This window comes from Saccopteryx leptura, chromosome 1 (genome assembly GCF_036850995.1).
Source record: "Saccopteryx leptura isolate mSacLep1 chromosome 1, mSacLep1_pri_phased_curated, whole genome shotgun sequence".
NCBI lineage: Eukaryota > Metazoa > Chordata > Mammalia > Chiroptera > Emballonuridae > Saccopteryx > Saccopteryx leptura.
The window spans coordinates 6,898,973-6,915,272 of NC_089503.1; the positions used below are offsets into that span (position 1 = coordinate 6,898,973).

The following is a 16,300-nucleotide window of genomic DNA, read 5'->3' on the forward strand; positions in this document are numbered from 1 at the left end:
AAGGCGTGGCGAGGACAGTCCGCGCAGGCGTACTCGGGACATTCGGTTCCTGGTTGCCTCAGTAACTGCTCGGCTGCCTCTGCCACCACAACCCGTGCTGTCAGCGCTAAAATGGAGCCCTTTAAACCCGAACCTGAGCTTCAGCAGTTTTACCACCGGTTGCTGCGTCCGCTGTCGCTCTTCCCCAGCAGGCTGACGCGCCCAGAGTCTCAGAAGCGCCACCCGCAGGAAGTTCCGATGCTACCGTCCCTGCCCATCTCACGGCTGACGGTTGCCTCAGTGTCCCGCCAGGTGGCCAAGCGGCTGGCTAGGTGCGGGATGGCGGAGCGGATACCTCCTGAGGGCCGACTTCGTTTCACGGAGGTCATCCTGGACGAGCTAAAATGCAGCTGGCAGGAGCCTCCCATCGAACCTAGTCTGAGCCACTTGAACAACCAGAGGCTGCGAAAACGAGTCCTGGTTTACGTGCTGCTCAGCTGCGAGCACCTCTTCTTACGCTACCTGCACCTGCTGAAGACCATGTCGACCTCCTCATATGTCTTTACTGAATCAGCCACGCTCACGCGATTGGCTGCCAGCCTCGCCAGGGACTGCTCAGTCTTCCTCACCAACCCTGAGGTCTACCGTGGCCTGCTCGCTGACTTTCGCGCCCTGCTAAAAGCAGAGCAGGCCCACGGTAACATGTACAAGCTGCGCCCCTTCGGCCCCCCTGGGGCTTTCAAGACACGGGCGCCACCCCCTCCACGGCCTCACAGTGTCCGTTTCGCCCGAGTGCCAAGCAGCAACCTCAACCTGAACTATCTCATACAATTCAGCCGCTCACCAGAGTTTGTCAGTGAGCCTGGGCCCGATCCAGTGAAGGAATTGGAGTCCATCCCCCAGCTGAAGAAGGGAAGGCTTTTCTCCTGGCTGCCCTCCATGCAAAAGAAGAGAGATAGTTTCACTTCCTCACAGGTTGTGCCACTGCCCAAATACTTGGTGGCTGTCACCAGCAGGTCTCCTCCCCTCGTCTCCTATGTACCTCTCTACTCCCAACTCCAGAAGGGCCAGTCCATGCCCTCTCTGCGTGAGGGCTGGAAGTTAACAGATGAATTGGGCCTTCCTCCACCCATCCCTCATCCCTTAACCCCAGTGGTCCTGTTTGCAGAGAGCAAACCGGAGCTGGTAGGAGACATGGTGGCTGAGGACCTGAAGCAGATAATGAAGAACATGAAATTGGAGTGGACTTGCTACTCAACAATGGACTCAGGTATTCCCCCACTCCTGGGGGCCCTGACCCACCACCCAGCTAGAGCACATCACATGGAAGAACTGCAGAGACTGTTGAATGAGGAAGAAGAAGCCTCTGGGCAGTGGGGTCCCCACCCCTCCAAATCCACTCCACTTCACCCACAGCCAGTGACAGTTACAGTGAAGCTAAGAAATCAGCTTGTGGTCCAGGCAGCTGCTGTACAGGTTTCTGAGAGAAAGTTTTTGGATTCCTTCCAAGTTGAAGGGACTGAAGTTCTATACAACCACCTGGCTGGTGAACTGGAACCCAAACTTATTGAGAAAATGGATATTGATCGCTTTGTTGGTAATAGCATCAGGGAGGTCTACAAGGAGTTGATGAGTCGTGTCTCCACTGACCACTTCTCTTTTGACCAGGGACCTCTGATTGAGCCTTCAGCCAATAAAGACTGCCCAATGTTCCTGTTCTCAGCCTTTCTGTGTCAAGAAAAACAGTATTGTGTCATCAACCCCAAGCTGGCTGGTCTTTATTCCCAAAGAGCAAACACTTCACAGTCCAACCCTTATAGAACACCGTCTTTCACATCAGTCCAAGCAAACAAAGCCCAGAACGGGTTGTCAAACAAGACCTTGGGTATGAATTTGTGGAAACCCACTGTGTCCATGGATGACTATTTCAAGTACCTCACCGACCAGGAGACAGATTTCCTCCATGTCATCTTCCAAACGTATGAAGAAGAGGTTCCTGTGGAGATTGTAACCCCTGTCAGAGAGTCCCTAAAAATTCAGCACCCACCTCCATTACTAGAAGATAAAGAGCCAGACTTCGTGCCAGGAGAGTGGGATTGGAACATTGTGCTGGGGTACACTCTAGAAACTAAGAGTACCAACCTCCTGGGAGAACCTTACAAAATCTTGAGCCTGCAGAAGCGTCTGGAGCGGTTGTGGTCCATGCTTGAGGTTCCTGCCAAGGACCGGCTGGACCTGGCCATCAAATACAGCTCTAATGCCCGTTTGAGGCAGCTGCCTTCATTGGTAAGTGCCTGGGAGCAGGCCCTGCAGTCCATTCAGCTGCGGGAAATACTGCTGCGGAAACTGGAGTGGTTTGAGCAAGAGGCCTCGGACCCCAACCGTTTCTTCCAGAAGACTGGCATGGGTTTGAGTTGTTTCCTGGAGGAGAATAAGATTCGTAACCATCTACACAAAAAGCTCAGTCTAATGGAGGCTCCTTTGGTTTCACTCTTGGAGAAGGTTGAGTTAATCTTTGGTGAGCCAGTGACCTTCAAGGGGCGGCGCTACCTAAACAAGATGAAGCATGATAAAGTGGAGATGCTCTATTGGCTGCAGCAGCGGAGGCGGGTGCACCACCTGGTTCGGGCTCAGAAGGCCTCCCACCAGTCAGCCATGTTAAAGAGGCTCAGCAGCCCACCTTTAATAGCCCCTGAGAGTTCTCCCATGCCGAGTGCCCTCAAATCCCTCCCTCACCCCCCAACATCCAGCAACTCACCCAGACCTCTTGACTGCTCTGGAAGAAGAAATATCTGGGAGTGCAGGGCTCAGGAGCGCTGTGCTTCCAACTAACAAGGGACTCAGATTAACACTTTATTTTGACTGTGAAATTCTCATAAATGACTCCCATGCCCAATATTCTCATTTATGTCAAGCTAAGCACAATACAGACAAAATTTCATTTATGAAAAAAACAGATCATCCCTTAGAGTTCACTGTAACTGGAAATACCAGGAAGAGGCAAACCATTACCTTGGGAATAGCTTGTCATTTCATGCTATATTAAATAGGCTGATAGAGCCCCAAATCGAAAGACTCTGGCATAATATTTCAGAGTTAGGGCTCTGGAGTTAGCAGATGTGGGTTAAATCCTGGCTGTGTAACATTGGGCAAATTACTTAACTGCTTTGCACCTGGACCATCATATGTCAGGTGAGGGGTTGAGTTCAGGTTGTCACTTCTTCCAGTTCTTGCATAAAATATTTTTTATTAAATTTTGACCAGTTAATACAAGCTCATGGTACAAAGTACACAAGGGTATGTACTGAGAAGTGAGTCTCCTTTTTCATCCTTACCTCTAGTACATCAGTTCCCCTCCCTAGAGGTAACAAGTGGTACCAGTTTCTTGTGTATCTTTCTATTTTCTATTCAGCAAACTATTGAGTACTCTACTAGGTATTTTATGCTTGGTTTATATCACTGAACAAAACAAAGATCCCTACCCTTTGTAGAGTTTACACTCTATTGGGGGAAAATAGACAATAAGCCATAAACGTAGCACCTAAGCACATTGAGTAATAAAATGTTAGCAGGTGATAAGAACTGTGGGAAAAAGAAAAAAAGTAGGGTAAGAGGGGCCCTGGTGAGCATTGGCCCAGTGTATGGCCCTCCCGGGTTTGATCCCCAGTCAGCACACCGGAAAAGAAACCATCTGATTCTCTCCCCCTCCCTCTCCTGCATGCACCCTGACTGGAATCCACCCAGCAACACCCCCCCCCCCATATTTTTAGCACCTGAGGTTGATGGGCTCCAATGGACCTATCCTCAGCACCTGGAGCCGTGCTCTAACCAATTGAGCCACAGGCCGAGGAGGGGGGGCAGAGACAAGGGGGAGGAGGAGAGAGAGAGAAGCAGATGGTCACTTCTCTTGTGTGCCCTGACTAGGGATGGAACCCAGGAGGTTCATATGCTGGGCTAATGCTCAATCTACTGAGCCACTGGCTAAGGCCACAGCTATTTCTATAGTTTAAATTCCTGGAAGTGGAATTATGTCTAAGCACAAGCATTTGTTTTTTGTTGTTTGTTGTTGTTTTGTTTTGTATTAGTGAGAGAGAGAAGGGGACAGACAGGAAGAGACAGACACAAAAGGAGAGAGATGAAAAGCATCAACTCATAGTTGCAGCACTTTAGTTGTTCATTTTTGTTGTTATTTATTTATTTTTTGTATTTTTCTAACGTGAGAAGCAGGGAGGCAGAGAGATAGACTCTCACATGTGCCTGACCGGGATCCACTCGGCATGCCTACTAGGGGGCGATGCTCTGCCCATCTGGGTTGTTGCTCTGTTTCAACCAGAGCCATTCTAGCGCCTGAGCCAGAGGCCATGGAGCCATCCTCAGTGCCCGGGGCAACTTTGCTCCAGTGGAGCCTTGGCTGCAGGAGGGGAAGAGAGAGACAGAGAGAATGGAGAGGGAGAAGGGTGGAGAAGCAGATGGGTGCTTCTCCTGTGTGCCCTGGCCGGGAATCAAACCCAAGACTTCCATACTCTGGGCCAACGCTCTACCACTGAGCCAACTGGCCAAGGCCAAAAACAGCCTTTCTCAAAATTTTTTTCACCCAAGTTCCCCTTTGAGTGGAGGGACATAAACAAGCCTCTTGGTCAAGTGTGAGGGATTGGGGGACGGAGGAAATAGAGAGAAGCTGCGCCAGCCTGAAAGGAGTAAGAGAAATTTCTTTAAAGTCTTTTTAAAATTTATGCAAAATTTGCATTCTACTCCATTATATGTCCATATTTGGTTGTTCTTTTTTTTTTTAAGGGAGCTAAGTCATCTTACCACCTAAATATACTTTTTTTTAATAAATTTTATTTTAATGGGGTGACATCAATAAATCAGGGTACATACATTCAAAGAAAACATTTCCAGGTTATCTTGTCATTTAGTTCTGTTGCATACCCATCACCCGAAGAGAGATTGTCCTCCGCCACCCTCCATCCAGTTCTCTCTGTACCCCTCCCCCTCCCCCTCTCCCTCCCTCCCTCCCCCCACCCCCCGTAACCACCCCACTCCTGTCCATGCCTCTTAGTCTCGCTTTTATGTCCCACCAATGTATGGAATCCTGCAGTTCCTGTTTTTTTCTGATTCGCTTATTTCACCCCCGCACAATGCTACCAAGACTCCACCATTCCGCTGTAAGTGATCCGATGTCATCATTTCTCCTAGCTGTATAGTATGCCATGGTGTATATATGCCCCATCTTCTTCATCCAGTCCTCTATTTTTTTTACAGTGATTAAAAGCCTTTAAGCAAACTCTTGGCCAATACAGCAAGAATCCATAAAAGAGTAGTGTCCTTAACAAGTTCACCAATACAAAAATGATGCTTGAAATTGTTTATCTTTGAAACAAACTTCCTCTTGGGCAGATATGCTATATTTAATATTTATATTTTGGCTTGTCTGCTGACATATTTCTTCATTCTCCAGAAGTTGCACACAACCGAGTTGAGAAACGCTATGGCAGGGGTCAACGTACTATTTCTGTGGAGGATCAGATAGTAAAATACTTTGGACTTTGTGAGCAGTATGGTCTCTGTCACAAGGTTCATCTTTGCTTTTGTCATGTGAAAGCAATTACTATAGATAATACACAAGTAAATGGGCAGGGCTGTGTTGTAATAAAACTTTATTTCCAAAGCAGGCAGCTGGCCAGATCTGTCCCTCAGGTTGTAGTTTGCTAACCAATGTGCACCAGCATCAGCCCCTCTTTTTTTAAAAAATATTTTATTTATTGATTTTTAGAGAGAGGGGAGAGAGAGAGAGAGAGAGAGAAGGGGGAGGAGCAGGAAGCATCAACTCCCATATGTGCCTTGACCAGGCAAGCCCAAGGTTTCGAACCGGCAACCTCAGTGTTCCAAGCTAACACTTGGGCCCTGGCCGGTTGGCTCAATGGGAGAATGTTGGCCTGGCATGTGGATGTCCTGGGTTCGATTCCGGGTTAGGGCACACAGGAGAAGTGCCCATCTGCTTCTGCACTCCACCCCCACTCTCTTCTCTCTCTCTCTCTCTCTCTCTTCCCCTCCTAGAGCCATGGCTCAATTGAGCGCATGGGTCCGGGCGCTGAGATGGCTCCACAGAGCCTCTGCCTCAGGTGCTAAAAATAGCTCAGTTGCCAACATGACCCCAGACAGGGGTCAGAGCATCTTCCCCAGACAGAGGTTGCTGAGTGGATCCTGGTCAGGGCACATGTGGGAGTCTGTTTATCTCCTCTCCTCTTACTTGGAAAAAGAAGAAGAAGAAAAAGAATTAGATATGAGACATGAAGGAAAGAGAAGAATCAAAGACACTTTAGGTCTCTGGGGTAACAGTAATGCCATATGCTGAGATGGGAGATTTCTAAAGTGTGCTGGGAATGAAAAACTATGCAGTTTGGCATAATTTTGAGATCAAAGAGTTGATGTCAAGTAGGTGGTGTGAAGCTCAGAGGCCAGAGCTCTCCTTTTGAATTTTTAGCTGCGTGTAAAGGATATACAGTTGTCCCTCACCATATTGTGGTTCACTTTTCACGGTCTCACTGTATTGCGGATTTTAAAATTATATATATCTAATTTTGTATTGTGGATGTTTTGCTATATCATGGGATTTTGCAGTATATAGGTATTTTAATATATTTACTATTTTAATTATTTTTGGGTAAAATAAGCAAAATAAGTGTGGGAAAGGTTAATAACAGTGTGGGAAGGGTTTATAAGAGTGTGGGGAGGGTTTAAAATATATATAAATAATAAAATAAATATAAGGTTGCTATTTGGTGGATTTTCACCTATCCCAGGGGGTTCAGGAACCTAACCCCCTGCGATAGATGAGGGACCACTGTAGATTAGAGCTGATTTTTTAAAAAATTATTGATTTGAGAGAGAGAGAGAGAGAGAGAGGGCAGAGGAGGAGAGACACAAGAAGCATCAACTTGTAGTTGCTTCTCCATTAGTTGTTAATTGACTGCTTCTCATACATGTCTTGGCAGGGGATGGCGGGGGGTTCTCAAGCTCAAGCCAGCGACCTTGGGCTCAAGCCGAGGAGCTGGTGCTCAAGCTGGAGACCTCAGATTTTTGAACCCCAAACCTCAGCATTCCAGGTCGACACTCCATCTACTGTACATCTTCTCTGTTCACACCTCCCTGTCCCAGAGGCTGTGCTTTGGAGGTCAGTGGCTATGTGGGAGGCAAGAGGGCACAGAGAGAGCTTCCCTAACTTCATCTAGGGCTCAGACACTCGGAAGTGCAGGAGGACCAAGCCTCAACACGCCACCCTGTGGCGGTTATAAGTCAAAACAGCAGTGGACTCCAGAATCCAGTTCCCGCAATGGTGGGAAAAGTGGTCAGACCAGAGCCTTTGCCCTCAGAAAGCAACGCCGCCAGACTAAATAAATTACTCAGGATTCTGGACAACTTAGAGGTAGGAGGGAGAAGAGGAGCCTCACAAGAAAGAGATAGCTAGGAAGAGAGTGCCCTCAAGAAATAAAATGGAATCACTGTAATCAAGCTGCTAAATTACTAAAATCAAGTAGGCTGAGGTAAAAGGAAATGATTCTGTTCTTGCTTTAAAAAAAAATTTCTTTTTAATTTATTAATTTTAGAGAAGAGAGACAGAGAGATATTGAGATAGATAGAGAGAGAGAGAGAGAAGGGGGGAGGAGCAGGAAGCATCAACTCCTATATGTGCCTTGACTGGGCAAACCCAGGGTTTTGAACCAGCAACCTCAACATTCCAGGTTGACGCTTGATCCACTGCGCCAGATCAGGCTCTGTTCTTGCTTTAACTAAGTTGGGAGCTTAAACTTTTGAACTTTCCAGTCCTGTGTCAATGCCTGGATATACACCAAACCTCCAGGTAACTATCGGTTATCCTTTGAAGGATTAAGGAAAGAATGTTCACATCCAGTATCCAGACCACCAGTCATTTAGAGCAGGGGTCCCCAGACTTTTTACACAGGGGCCAGTTCACTGTCCCTCAGACTGTTGGAGGGCCGCCACATACAATGCTTCTCTCACTGACCACCAATGAAAGAGGGCCCCTTCCAGAACTGCGGGGGGGGGGGCAGATAAATGGCCTCAGGGGGCCGCATCCGCAGGCTGTAGTTTGGGGATGCCTGATTTAGAGGATTTCCATTTCTGACCAATCCAGAGGTTAATATTGCAGGGCAATATTTTCTTCTCAAGAATATACTTTTATTATGAGAACTCAGTTTTCTTTCTTCTCTGGAAGGCTCTGGATATTGCCTAGTTCGGTTTCTTCTTTTTTGTGTGTGTGACAGAGACAGAGAGAGGGACAGATAGGGACAGACAGACAGGAAGGGAGAGAGATGAGAAGCATCAATTCTTCGTTGCGGCACCTTGGTTGTTCATTGATCGCTTTCTCATGTGTCGCCTTGACGGGAGGGGGGGGCTACAGCAGATTGAATGACCCCTTGCTCAAGCCAGCAACCTTGGGCTCAAGCCTGTGAGCCTTGCTCAAACCAGATGAGCTCATGCTCAAGCCAGCGACCTTGGGGTTTTGAACCTGGATCCTCTGCGTCCCAGTCCAACGCTCTATCACTGCACCACTGCCTGGCCAGGCTGCCTACTTGAGTTTCCAGTGTGCATATCCTAAGACCCTTGAATGAATCTTTATCTGAGCTGTCTCTTGTAAGAGAAACAAGGGGAGCTTCAAAGAGCTTAAACTGGGAAGGGCACCAGCACGAAGAGATCAGCATCTGCTGGAATCCCTTAAGCCAGAAAGTCACTTCACTTCTCCAGATCCCTGTTGCTGTAAAAAGTCAATTTTGGTCTAGATCAGTGGTAGTCAACCTGGTCCCTACTGCCCACTAGTGGGTGTTCCAGCTTTCATGGTGGGCGGTAGCAGAGCAACCAAAGTATAAATAAAAAGATTTAACTAGAGTAAGTTGTTTTATAAAAATTTATTCTGCCAAACTTAGCAAAAATCCAACATAAAGTACTTGGTAAGTAATTATTATTATATGCTTTAACTTGCTGTAACTCTGCTTTATAAATTTTATAAAGTAAAGTTACTTCCCTACTTTATAAATCACCATTACTGTAGAACCGGTGGGCAGTTAGAAAATTTTACTACTAACAGAGATACAAAAGTGGGCGGTAGGTATAAAAAGGTTGACTACCCCTGGTCTAGATGATTTTTTTTTTAAACATAGACAGAGAGAGGGATAGATAGGGACAGACAGACAGGAGCAGAGAGAGATGAGAAGCATCAATCATCAGTTTTTTGTTGCGGCACCTTAGTTGTTCATTGATTGCTTTCTCATATGTGCTTTGACCACGGGCCTTCAGCAGACCAAGTAACCCCTTGCTCGAGCCAGCAACCTTGGGTCCAAGCTGGTGAGCTTTGCTCAAGCCAGATGAGCCCACGCTCAAGCTGGCGACCTCAGGGTCTTGAACATGGGTCCTCGGCATCCCAGTCCAGCACTCTAGCCACTGCGATAACCGCCTGGTCAGGCTAGATGATCTTTTTTTTTTTTATGTGTGTGTTTTTTTTAAAGACTTTATTCAATTTTCAGAGAGGAGAGAGAGAGAGAGAGAGAGAAGGGGGAGGAGCAGGAACCATCAACTCCCATATGTGCCTTGACCAGGTAAGCCTGGGGTTTTGAACCGGCGACCTCAGTGTTCCAAATCTATGCTTTATCTCACTGCGCCACCACAGGTCAGGCCAGGCTAGATGATCTTTAATATTACTTTCCCCCACTCTCCAAGTCCAAAGTAACCCTCCACCCACTCTGTGATTTCCCCAATTCCTTTAAACTCTCTTTCCTTTTTCCTCTCCCTTTTCATGGGACATCTTGCAGGAAAACTTCTTTTTCTCATATGTCTCTTCACACTACACTGTGAGCTCCAGTGGGCAGCACTATGCTTAGTGTAACTGTGCTTGCCAATTACCCAACTCAAGAGGTTTGCGGCATGGGTTGCTCTACTCAAGAATGAGATGTGGTTGTCACGAGGTAGTTTTATTTACTTGCAGCAAGTAAAGAAAGGATTCATACCCAAAGTTCTGACTCCTAGAAGAGGGGCTTGGTCAATGCTTACATACATTATTTGGTCAATTACTTATTGATTTTAGTTGGCTATATTTACTGGATTGATTCCTGTCAAGCTCATCCTGTTTACAGCTGGTCTGCAAAATACTGTGCTTTTTAATATTTTATTTATTGATTTTAGAGAGAGGAGAAAGAGAGAATGGGGTAGAAGCGGGAAGCATCAACTTGTAGTAGTTGCTTCTTATATGTGCCTTGACTGGGCAAGTCCGGGGTTTCAAACTGATGACCTCAGCATTCCAGTTTGACTCGTTATCCACTCGCTGTGCCACTGTAGCACAGGTCAGGCTGTACTACATTTTAATATTTGGGAAGAATAACATTTAGTAAGACTGGTCTAGACCTTGAGACCATTGTCCTATCCAACACTTCTGTTGCTAGGTCCTGAAAACCGAATACTTGCATGGTTGTGTTTGACTCTCACAATAGCCTGAAGAACTGCTAGTCCAGGGAACACCACCTGCCATTTTGTTGATGAGAAGAGGGGCGTCAAAGAGGAATCAAGGCCCTGGCCGGTTGGCTCAGTGGTAGAGCGTCGGCCTGGCGTGCAAAAGTCCCGGGTTTGATTCCCGGCCAGGGCACACAGGAGAAGCGCCCATCTGCTTCTCCACCCCTCCCCCTCTCCTTCCTCTCTGTCTCTCTCTTCCCCTCCTGCAGCGAGGCTCCATTGGAGCAAAGATGGCCCGGGCGCTGGGGATGGCTCCTTGGCCTCTGCCCCAGGCGCTAGAGTGGCTCTGGTCTCGACAGAGCGACGCTCCGGAGGGGCAGAGCATCGCCCCGTGGTGGGCGTGCTGGGTGGATCCCGGTAGGGCGCATGCAGGAGTCTGTCTGACTGTCTCTCCCCTCCCCGTTTCCAGCTTCAGAAAAATACAAAAAAAAAAAAAAAAGAGGAATCAAGCTGTGAACCCAGGCTCTGAAGCCAACTCCCTGGTTTCAAGCCCAGCTCCCTCCATTACTTATTAGATCTTTGGTGAGCCACTTGATCTCTCTAAGCCTCTATTTCCTTATTAAATTGGGATCACATCTACCTTATAGGATTGCTACATATAATAAGCATGCAATAAATGTTAGTTTTTATTTTTATTCTCAAACTCCAAAGACCTTAGAAGATCATTCCCGTATTGAGGCTCGCCCCACGCGCGCAGACAGGGCTAGTGCAAACAGCTCTGGGAGGGGCTGGACCCTACCGGCCTGAGCTGCTAGCGCGCCCCACGTGCCTCACGTAAACAAGCAAGTGCGCAAGCGCATCTGGCGGACTCCCATTGGCCGGCACCCGGAGCGGGGGAGGGACCCCAGACGCCTCTGGTCACAAGCTGCTCCTCCGGGTCTGTTGGCCCAACAGCCGGTGCATTCGGGCCGCGGGCTTCGCCCTCGCCATGGTGTCCTGGCTTCCTCTGCTGTCGTTGCTTGGGCTGCTCCTGGGCGCTACCTCCGCCCCGCCCCACAGAGCCGCGGACGCTCAGGACAGGGAGCCCGCGTCCGCGGAGCTGCTGCGGCCAGCTCGCTTCGCCCTGGAGATGTACAACCGCGGTCGGGCTGCTGGGGCGCGGGCCGTGCTGGGGGCCGTGAGCGGTCGCGTTCGCCGGGTGAGGACGCCACGGGGGTTGGGGATGCGGGTCGCTAGTCCGAGGGTAGGAATTTTGGCCTAGATTTGGGGTGGGGGCATTGGACGGCAGTGACACGCTGTGGGACCAATGAAGAACGGGCTAAGGAGAGAGTGGCTCTGCCCGCCTTACCCGCCCCACATCCTCTTCTAGGCAGGCCGGGGGTCATTGTACTCCCTGAAGGCGACGCTGGATGAGCCCCCGTGCAACGACCCCACGGTGTGCCAGCTCGCTGTGTCCAAGAAAACCCTGGTGAGTGATGGGGCTCCCTCAGTTTCCTGCTCCCAGGTTGAGTTCGGCAGCAGTTGGAAAGATGGGTCAAGCCAGAAGAAGGGAACTGAGGCAATAGCTACCCAGGTCACTTCCATGACAGTGAGGGCCAGAGACTGGGTTCTAAAAGGGAGAGTGTCCGGTTGCTGCCGCTGCCGCTCTGCTGTTGGGGTGATTACTTTGGGAGTGGTCCTCATCTGAGGGGTCTCCAGCGCCATCTAGCCAAGGGCCCCCGTTGGCTTCCTCCTTTCCCTCCAGCTCTGCAGCTTCGAAGTCCTCAACGAGCTAGGAAAACACATGTTGCTGAGGCAGGACTGTGGCTCGGTGCATACCAAGACTACAGGTGCTGGGATAGCTCAAGGGTGCTGGGATAGCCCAAATCACAGACTTCATTCAGGAGTCAGCCTTGATTTCTTTGTCCCAACCCTATCCAGATGACAAAAATGGGACTTTCAGTTCATTCCTTCCACTGTTGAACCAGGACCCCCTCCCCCAGGTGAGGATTTCTTCTCTTTCTGGGGAACTGGCTGCTGCCTTATTTGCCCTCTCTTCCCCTTCCCCTGGCCCGGGGCTCCATTGTCAGTCTGAGGAGGACTCTCTGTAAAGACCCCTCTGTCTTTCCAGGACTTTTTTGAGAAGATGGCTTCGATCTTCAAGCAATTTGTCACCACCTATAACCGGACATATGAGACAGAGGAGGGTGAGGACCCAGCCTGGGCTGTCCTTGTCTAGTCATATCAGGCCTTCCTCCAGCTTGGCACCGTAGTGTTGGCGGGGGGGGGGGGGGAGGACAGAAGAGATAGGGCGTTCTTTTAAAGACCTCTAAGTCCCCAAGTTCTTTCCCAGTCTCCTAGGACTGGGCAGCCACCTCAGGGATCCCTTATCCTATCTGATTTTCCTGGTCAGAAACCATGGGGCTTCATCATTCCGGGTAAAGTAGGATGGGGCAAAGGCCCCGTTTTCTCTGCTGGAGGCTCCCTGCCATGGTTGCCTTTTCCCATGATGTGGGGACGCTCATTGGAGCCTATTCTGGTTCTGCCTTTACACCTGGGAAATCATCACCCCAGTTTGGCCCCAAAAGTTAATCACACCTTCAAGTCTTATCACTTGCAGGTCTGCTCCCCAACACCTGCCCCAGGGTTCTGTCCTTCTTGAGCTTATAGAGTCTACCACCTATTCCCCAGGGAAGCCTTTGCCTGTTAGCCCCAAGTGCTTCTCTTATGATGTGCCTGGGGCCCAAACCTTTCTTTTTCTGCTTCTTGGTTCTCAGAAACCCAGTGGCGCTTTTCCGTCTTTATCAATAACATGGTACGAGCTCAGAAGATCCAGGCCCTGGATCGTGGCACAGCTCAGTATGGAGTCACCAAGTTCAGTGACCTCACAGGTAGGGGTGGTGGTCAGAGTCCTCATGGAGCCTTGAATAGACAGGGCATGTTCCCAAGGCCCTGATCGTGGCTGGCTTAGAAAACTCCCCCCGCCCCCTCATCCCTGCCACCCTCTGCCCACAGAGGAGGAGTTCCGCACCATCTACCTGAATCCCCTCCTAAAAGAGGAGCTTGGCAAGAAGATGCGCCTAGACGAGTCCGTTGGTGGCCCTGCTCCACCTGAGTGGGACTGGAGAGATAAGGGGGCTGTCACCAAAGTCAAGAACCAGGTTGGACCCCTCAAAAATGAGGGTGGGATGTGTGGCTTGCCCTGGGGTTGGGAAGGGACCCAGCCCTGACTCTGTCAGTCTCTGGCAGGGGATGTGTGGCTCCTGCTGGGCCTTCTCAGTTACAGGCAACGTGGAAGGCCAGTGGTTCCTGAAACAGGGGGACCTGCTTTCCCTCTCTGAGCAGGGTGAGCACCCCATTCCACCTCCCTGTCTCCAACCTAGCCCCTCCCGAGGGCTCCTTGGGACCAGCCTTCTGTTTCCTAGAGCTCGTGGACTGTGACAAAGTGGACAAGGCCTGCATGGGCGGCTTGCCCTCCAATGCCTATTCAGCCATAATGACTCTGGGTATGCATTAATGGGGCCAGGAGGGGCAGCAGGAGCCTCTTCTCCCTCCACAAGAGGTCACTTTGTGAGGGGAGAGAGACATGAGTGTGGGAGTCACAGGAACCTGGTTTAAGTCTTCGTGCTGACTCTATTGGTTAATGTCCTCAGGCAAGTCAGCTCTTTCACAGCCTCAGTTGGCTCATCTGCGAAATGGGGCTCATGCCCACCCCATAGGATTGCCTTGAGCATCAAGTGAGGAAATGTGTCAAGTTCCTGGCATATAACAGGGTCTTGGGAGTTTCGCTGCTTGGAAATCTGTAATTCTAGATGCTGCTAACCCAGGTAGCAACACACTTTCTTCAGGGAAATGTTGACTTAAATTGGCGATTCGGTTAAGCAGTGGGCTGCAGAGCTGGAGCACAAAGGGCTGAGGGACTGAGGTGGCTGCACAGAGACTGGTCTGGGAGCCGGGTGGGGGCAGGGCCGGTGGGAGCCACACATGCCCTGCCTGAGATGGAGAAAGTCGGAGCTGGGTCCTGTCAGCAGGACAGGTAGGCCAAGGTCATGGCAGGGACAAGCGAGGAGTCCGGTGGGGAGCTGAGTTCCATCTCTGCCACATTTTTCATTGGTTACTCCCTCAACCCCCTGAGACTCAACTGTGTCGCTTCTAGAATGAGGCTGTGCCCCAGAGTGGATGGCCTCTGCCCGGGGTGGATAGGGAATGTGAGGCCTCTGGCTAGGAGAAGACCAGCGTGTGGTAAATAGGGTTCACCTTCTCTCTTCTCCCCTGTCTGCCCCTTTCCGTTCCCCAGGAGGGCTGGAGACAGAGGATGACTACAGCTACCACGGCCACTTGGAGACCTGCAACTTCTCCTCCGAGAAGGTTAAGGTTTACATCAATGACTCAGTGGAGCTGAGCCAAAATGAACAACGTAAGAGAGGGATGGGAGTGAGGACAGGCCACGTGGGACTGGGGCCTGGGTGCCCCTGACGCCGCCCTTCCCTCTCTCAGAGATGGCGGCCTGGCTGGCTGAGAAGGGCCCGGTCTCTGTTGCCATTAACGCTTTTGGCATGCAGGTAAGGGCCCAGCTGCACTGCCCCTGCTCCCATTTCTTGCCGCCTCCTCCCCCACTTCTCCTTGGAGTCAGCTCCTTACTGTTTATTCCCCCCCCCCCGCCGCGCCAGTTCTACCGTCGTGGGATCTCCCACCCGCTGCGGCCTCTCTGCAGCCGTTGGTTCATTGACCATGCCGTACTGCTTGTGGGCTACGGCAACCGTGAGTTCCGCCGGGGGCCCCCTCTGCTCATCCTCCTCAGGTCACAGGCAGATGTCGAACTACGGCATCTCAGGACCTCTGGGGGGGCTCTGGGGAAAGCCGAGGAACCCTGTCCTTGCCCCGTCTCTGGCTGTGGACCAGGTGGACTACCCATCCATGCTGTGGGTGGGAAAGCTGAGGTGGCAAGAGGTTAAACTGTACGGACGCATGACCTGCCAGACGGGGCTGGGTAGGTGCCCTTCCCAAACCCCAGAGCCCCATCAGACCTCCAAGAGGGTGGTAGGTGGGTCTGTCCTTTTTTTCTGATCTTTTTTCCCCTAGTACCTGTCATACAGTAGGCTCACAGCAAATATTTGAAGGGTGCAGAGTGCTTGGGGTCCTGACTTCCTGCACTCCTCACTGCTTCCCAGGCTCTGATGTTCCCTTCTGGGCCATCAAGAACAGCTGGGGCACTGACTGGGGTGAGGAGGTGAGTCTCCCCTACTCAGCCCCTGGCCCTCTGGCCAGCACCTTGCCCAAGTACCCTCACCAACCCCCTCCCTTCCCTCCCAGGGTTACTACTACTTGTATCGCGGGTCCGGGGCCTGCGGTGTGAACGTCATGGCTAGCTCAGCCGTGGTGAACTGAGGATCACCAGCTCAGGACCTGGTGTGAGCAGAGCAGTCCCCTGCAGCCTGACCTGTGTGCCCAGGCCCCTCCCCAGGAAGCACAGCTGGCCGAGGGATGGGCTCTGGGTACCTCTGGGTGAGCAGAGGGCACTGGGTTAGGGGCCCAGCCTCTATCCCCCTCCCACTCCACTCCCACTCATGTTCCCCAGCTGCACTTTTGTTAGGTGATGATAGTAAGGAGGATCTCAGGGTGAAGGGTGATGTCTTGACAGCTAAAGCGGGGACAAGGACCCTGGGCTTGAGCAAGGAACAGGTGGCAAGCAAATATTCTGGTCTCAAATCCACTTGTCCTCAGCAGGCTCTGGCTTCCTGCCCTGGCTTTCCTCTCTCTGCTGCTATAAAATCTGGTCCCCCTGGATTTGGGGACAATGTTCTCTTCCCTGTCAAGACATACTGTTGTAACCATCCTTTTCTAATAGCAATAAAGAGGTGTCCTCAGCTCCAGTGTG

General features: G+C 50.6%; 2 protein-coding genes across 2 annotated transcripts; both read left to right on the forward strand.

The window, feature by feature from the left end:
- The first annotated feature begins 81 nt into the window (after nt 1-81).
- CCDC87 (coiled-coil domain containing 87) lies at nt 82-2,951 on the forward strand. Its single transcript, XM_066348988.1, is given in 2 exon segments — nt 82-2,680; nt 2,683-2,951. Coding segments are annotated over 2 exon segments (2,637 nt in total). The 5' UTR covers nt 82-111; the 3' UTR covers nt 2,751-2,951.
- An 8,389-nt stretch (nt 2,952-11,340) lies between these two features.
- CTSF (cathepsin F) lies at nt 11,341-16,295 on the forward strand. The gene is made up of 14 exons (XM_066354731.1): nt 11,341-11,641; nt 11,813-11,911; nt 12,188-12,272; nt 12,364-12,425; nt 12,554-12,629; nt 13,200-13,313; nt 13,438-13,583; nt 13,672-13,768; nt 13,848-13,928; nt 14,720-14,839; nt 14,920-14,984; nt 15,093-15,183; nt 15,594-15,652; nt 15,736-16,295. Exons 1-14 carry the CDS (start codon nt 11,432-11,434, stop codon nt 15,808-15,810), a joined length of 1,380 nt encoding a protein of 459 aa, XP_066210828.1. The 5' UTR covers nt 11,341-11,431; the 3' UTR covers nt 15,811-16,295.
- Nucleotides 16,296-16,300: the final 5 nt, after the last annotated feature.

Coding starts and splice junctions, on each gene's coding strand:
- CTSF (XM_066354731.1), top strand. CDS start 11,432: ATGGTGTCCTGGCTTCCTCTGCTGTCGTTGCTTGGGCTGCTCCTGGGC. Junction 12,426..12,553: donor ACCAGGACCCCCTCCCCCAG/GTGAGGATTTCT, acceptor CTGTCTTTCCAG/GACTTTTTTGAGAAGATGGC. Junction 14,985..15,092: donor TTAACGCTTTTGGCATGCAG/GTAAGGGCCCAG, acceptor CCGCCGCGCCAG/TTCTACCGTCGTGGGATCTC.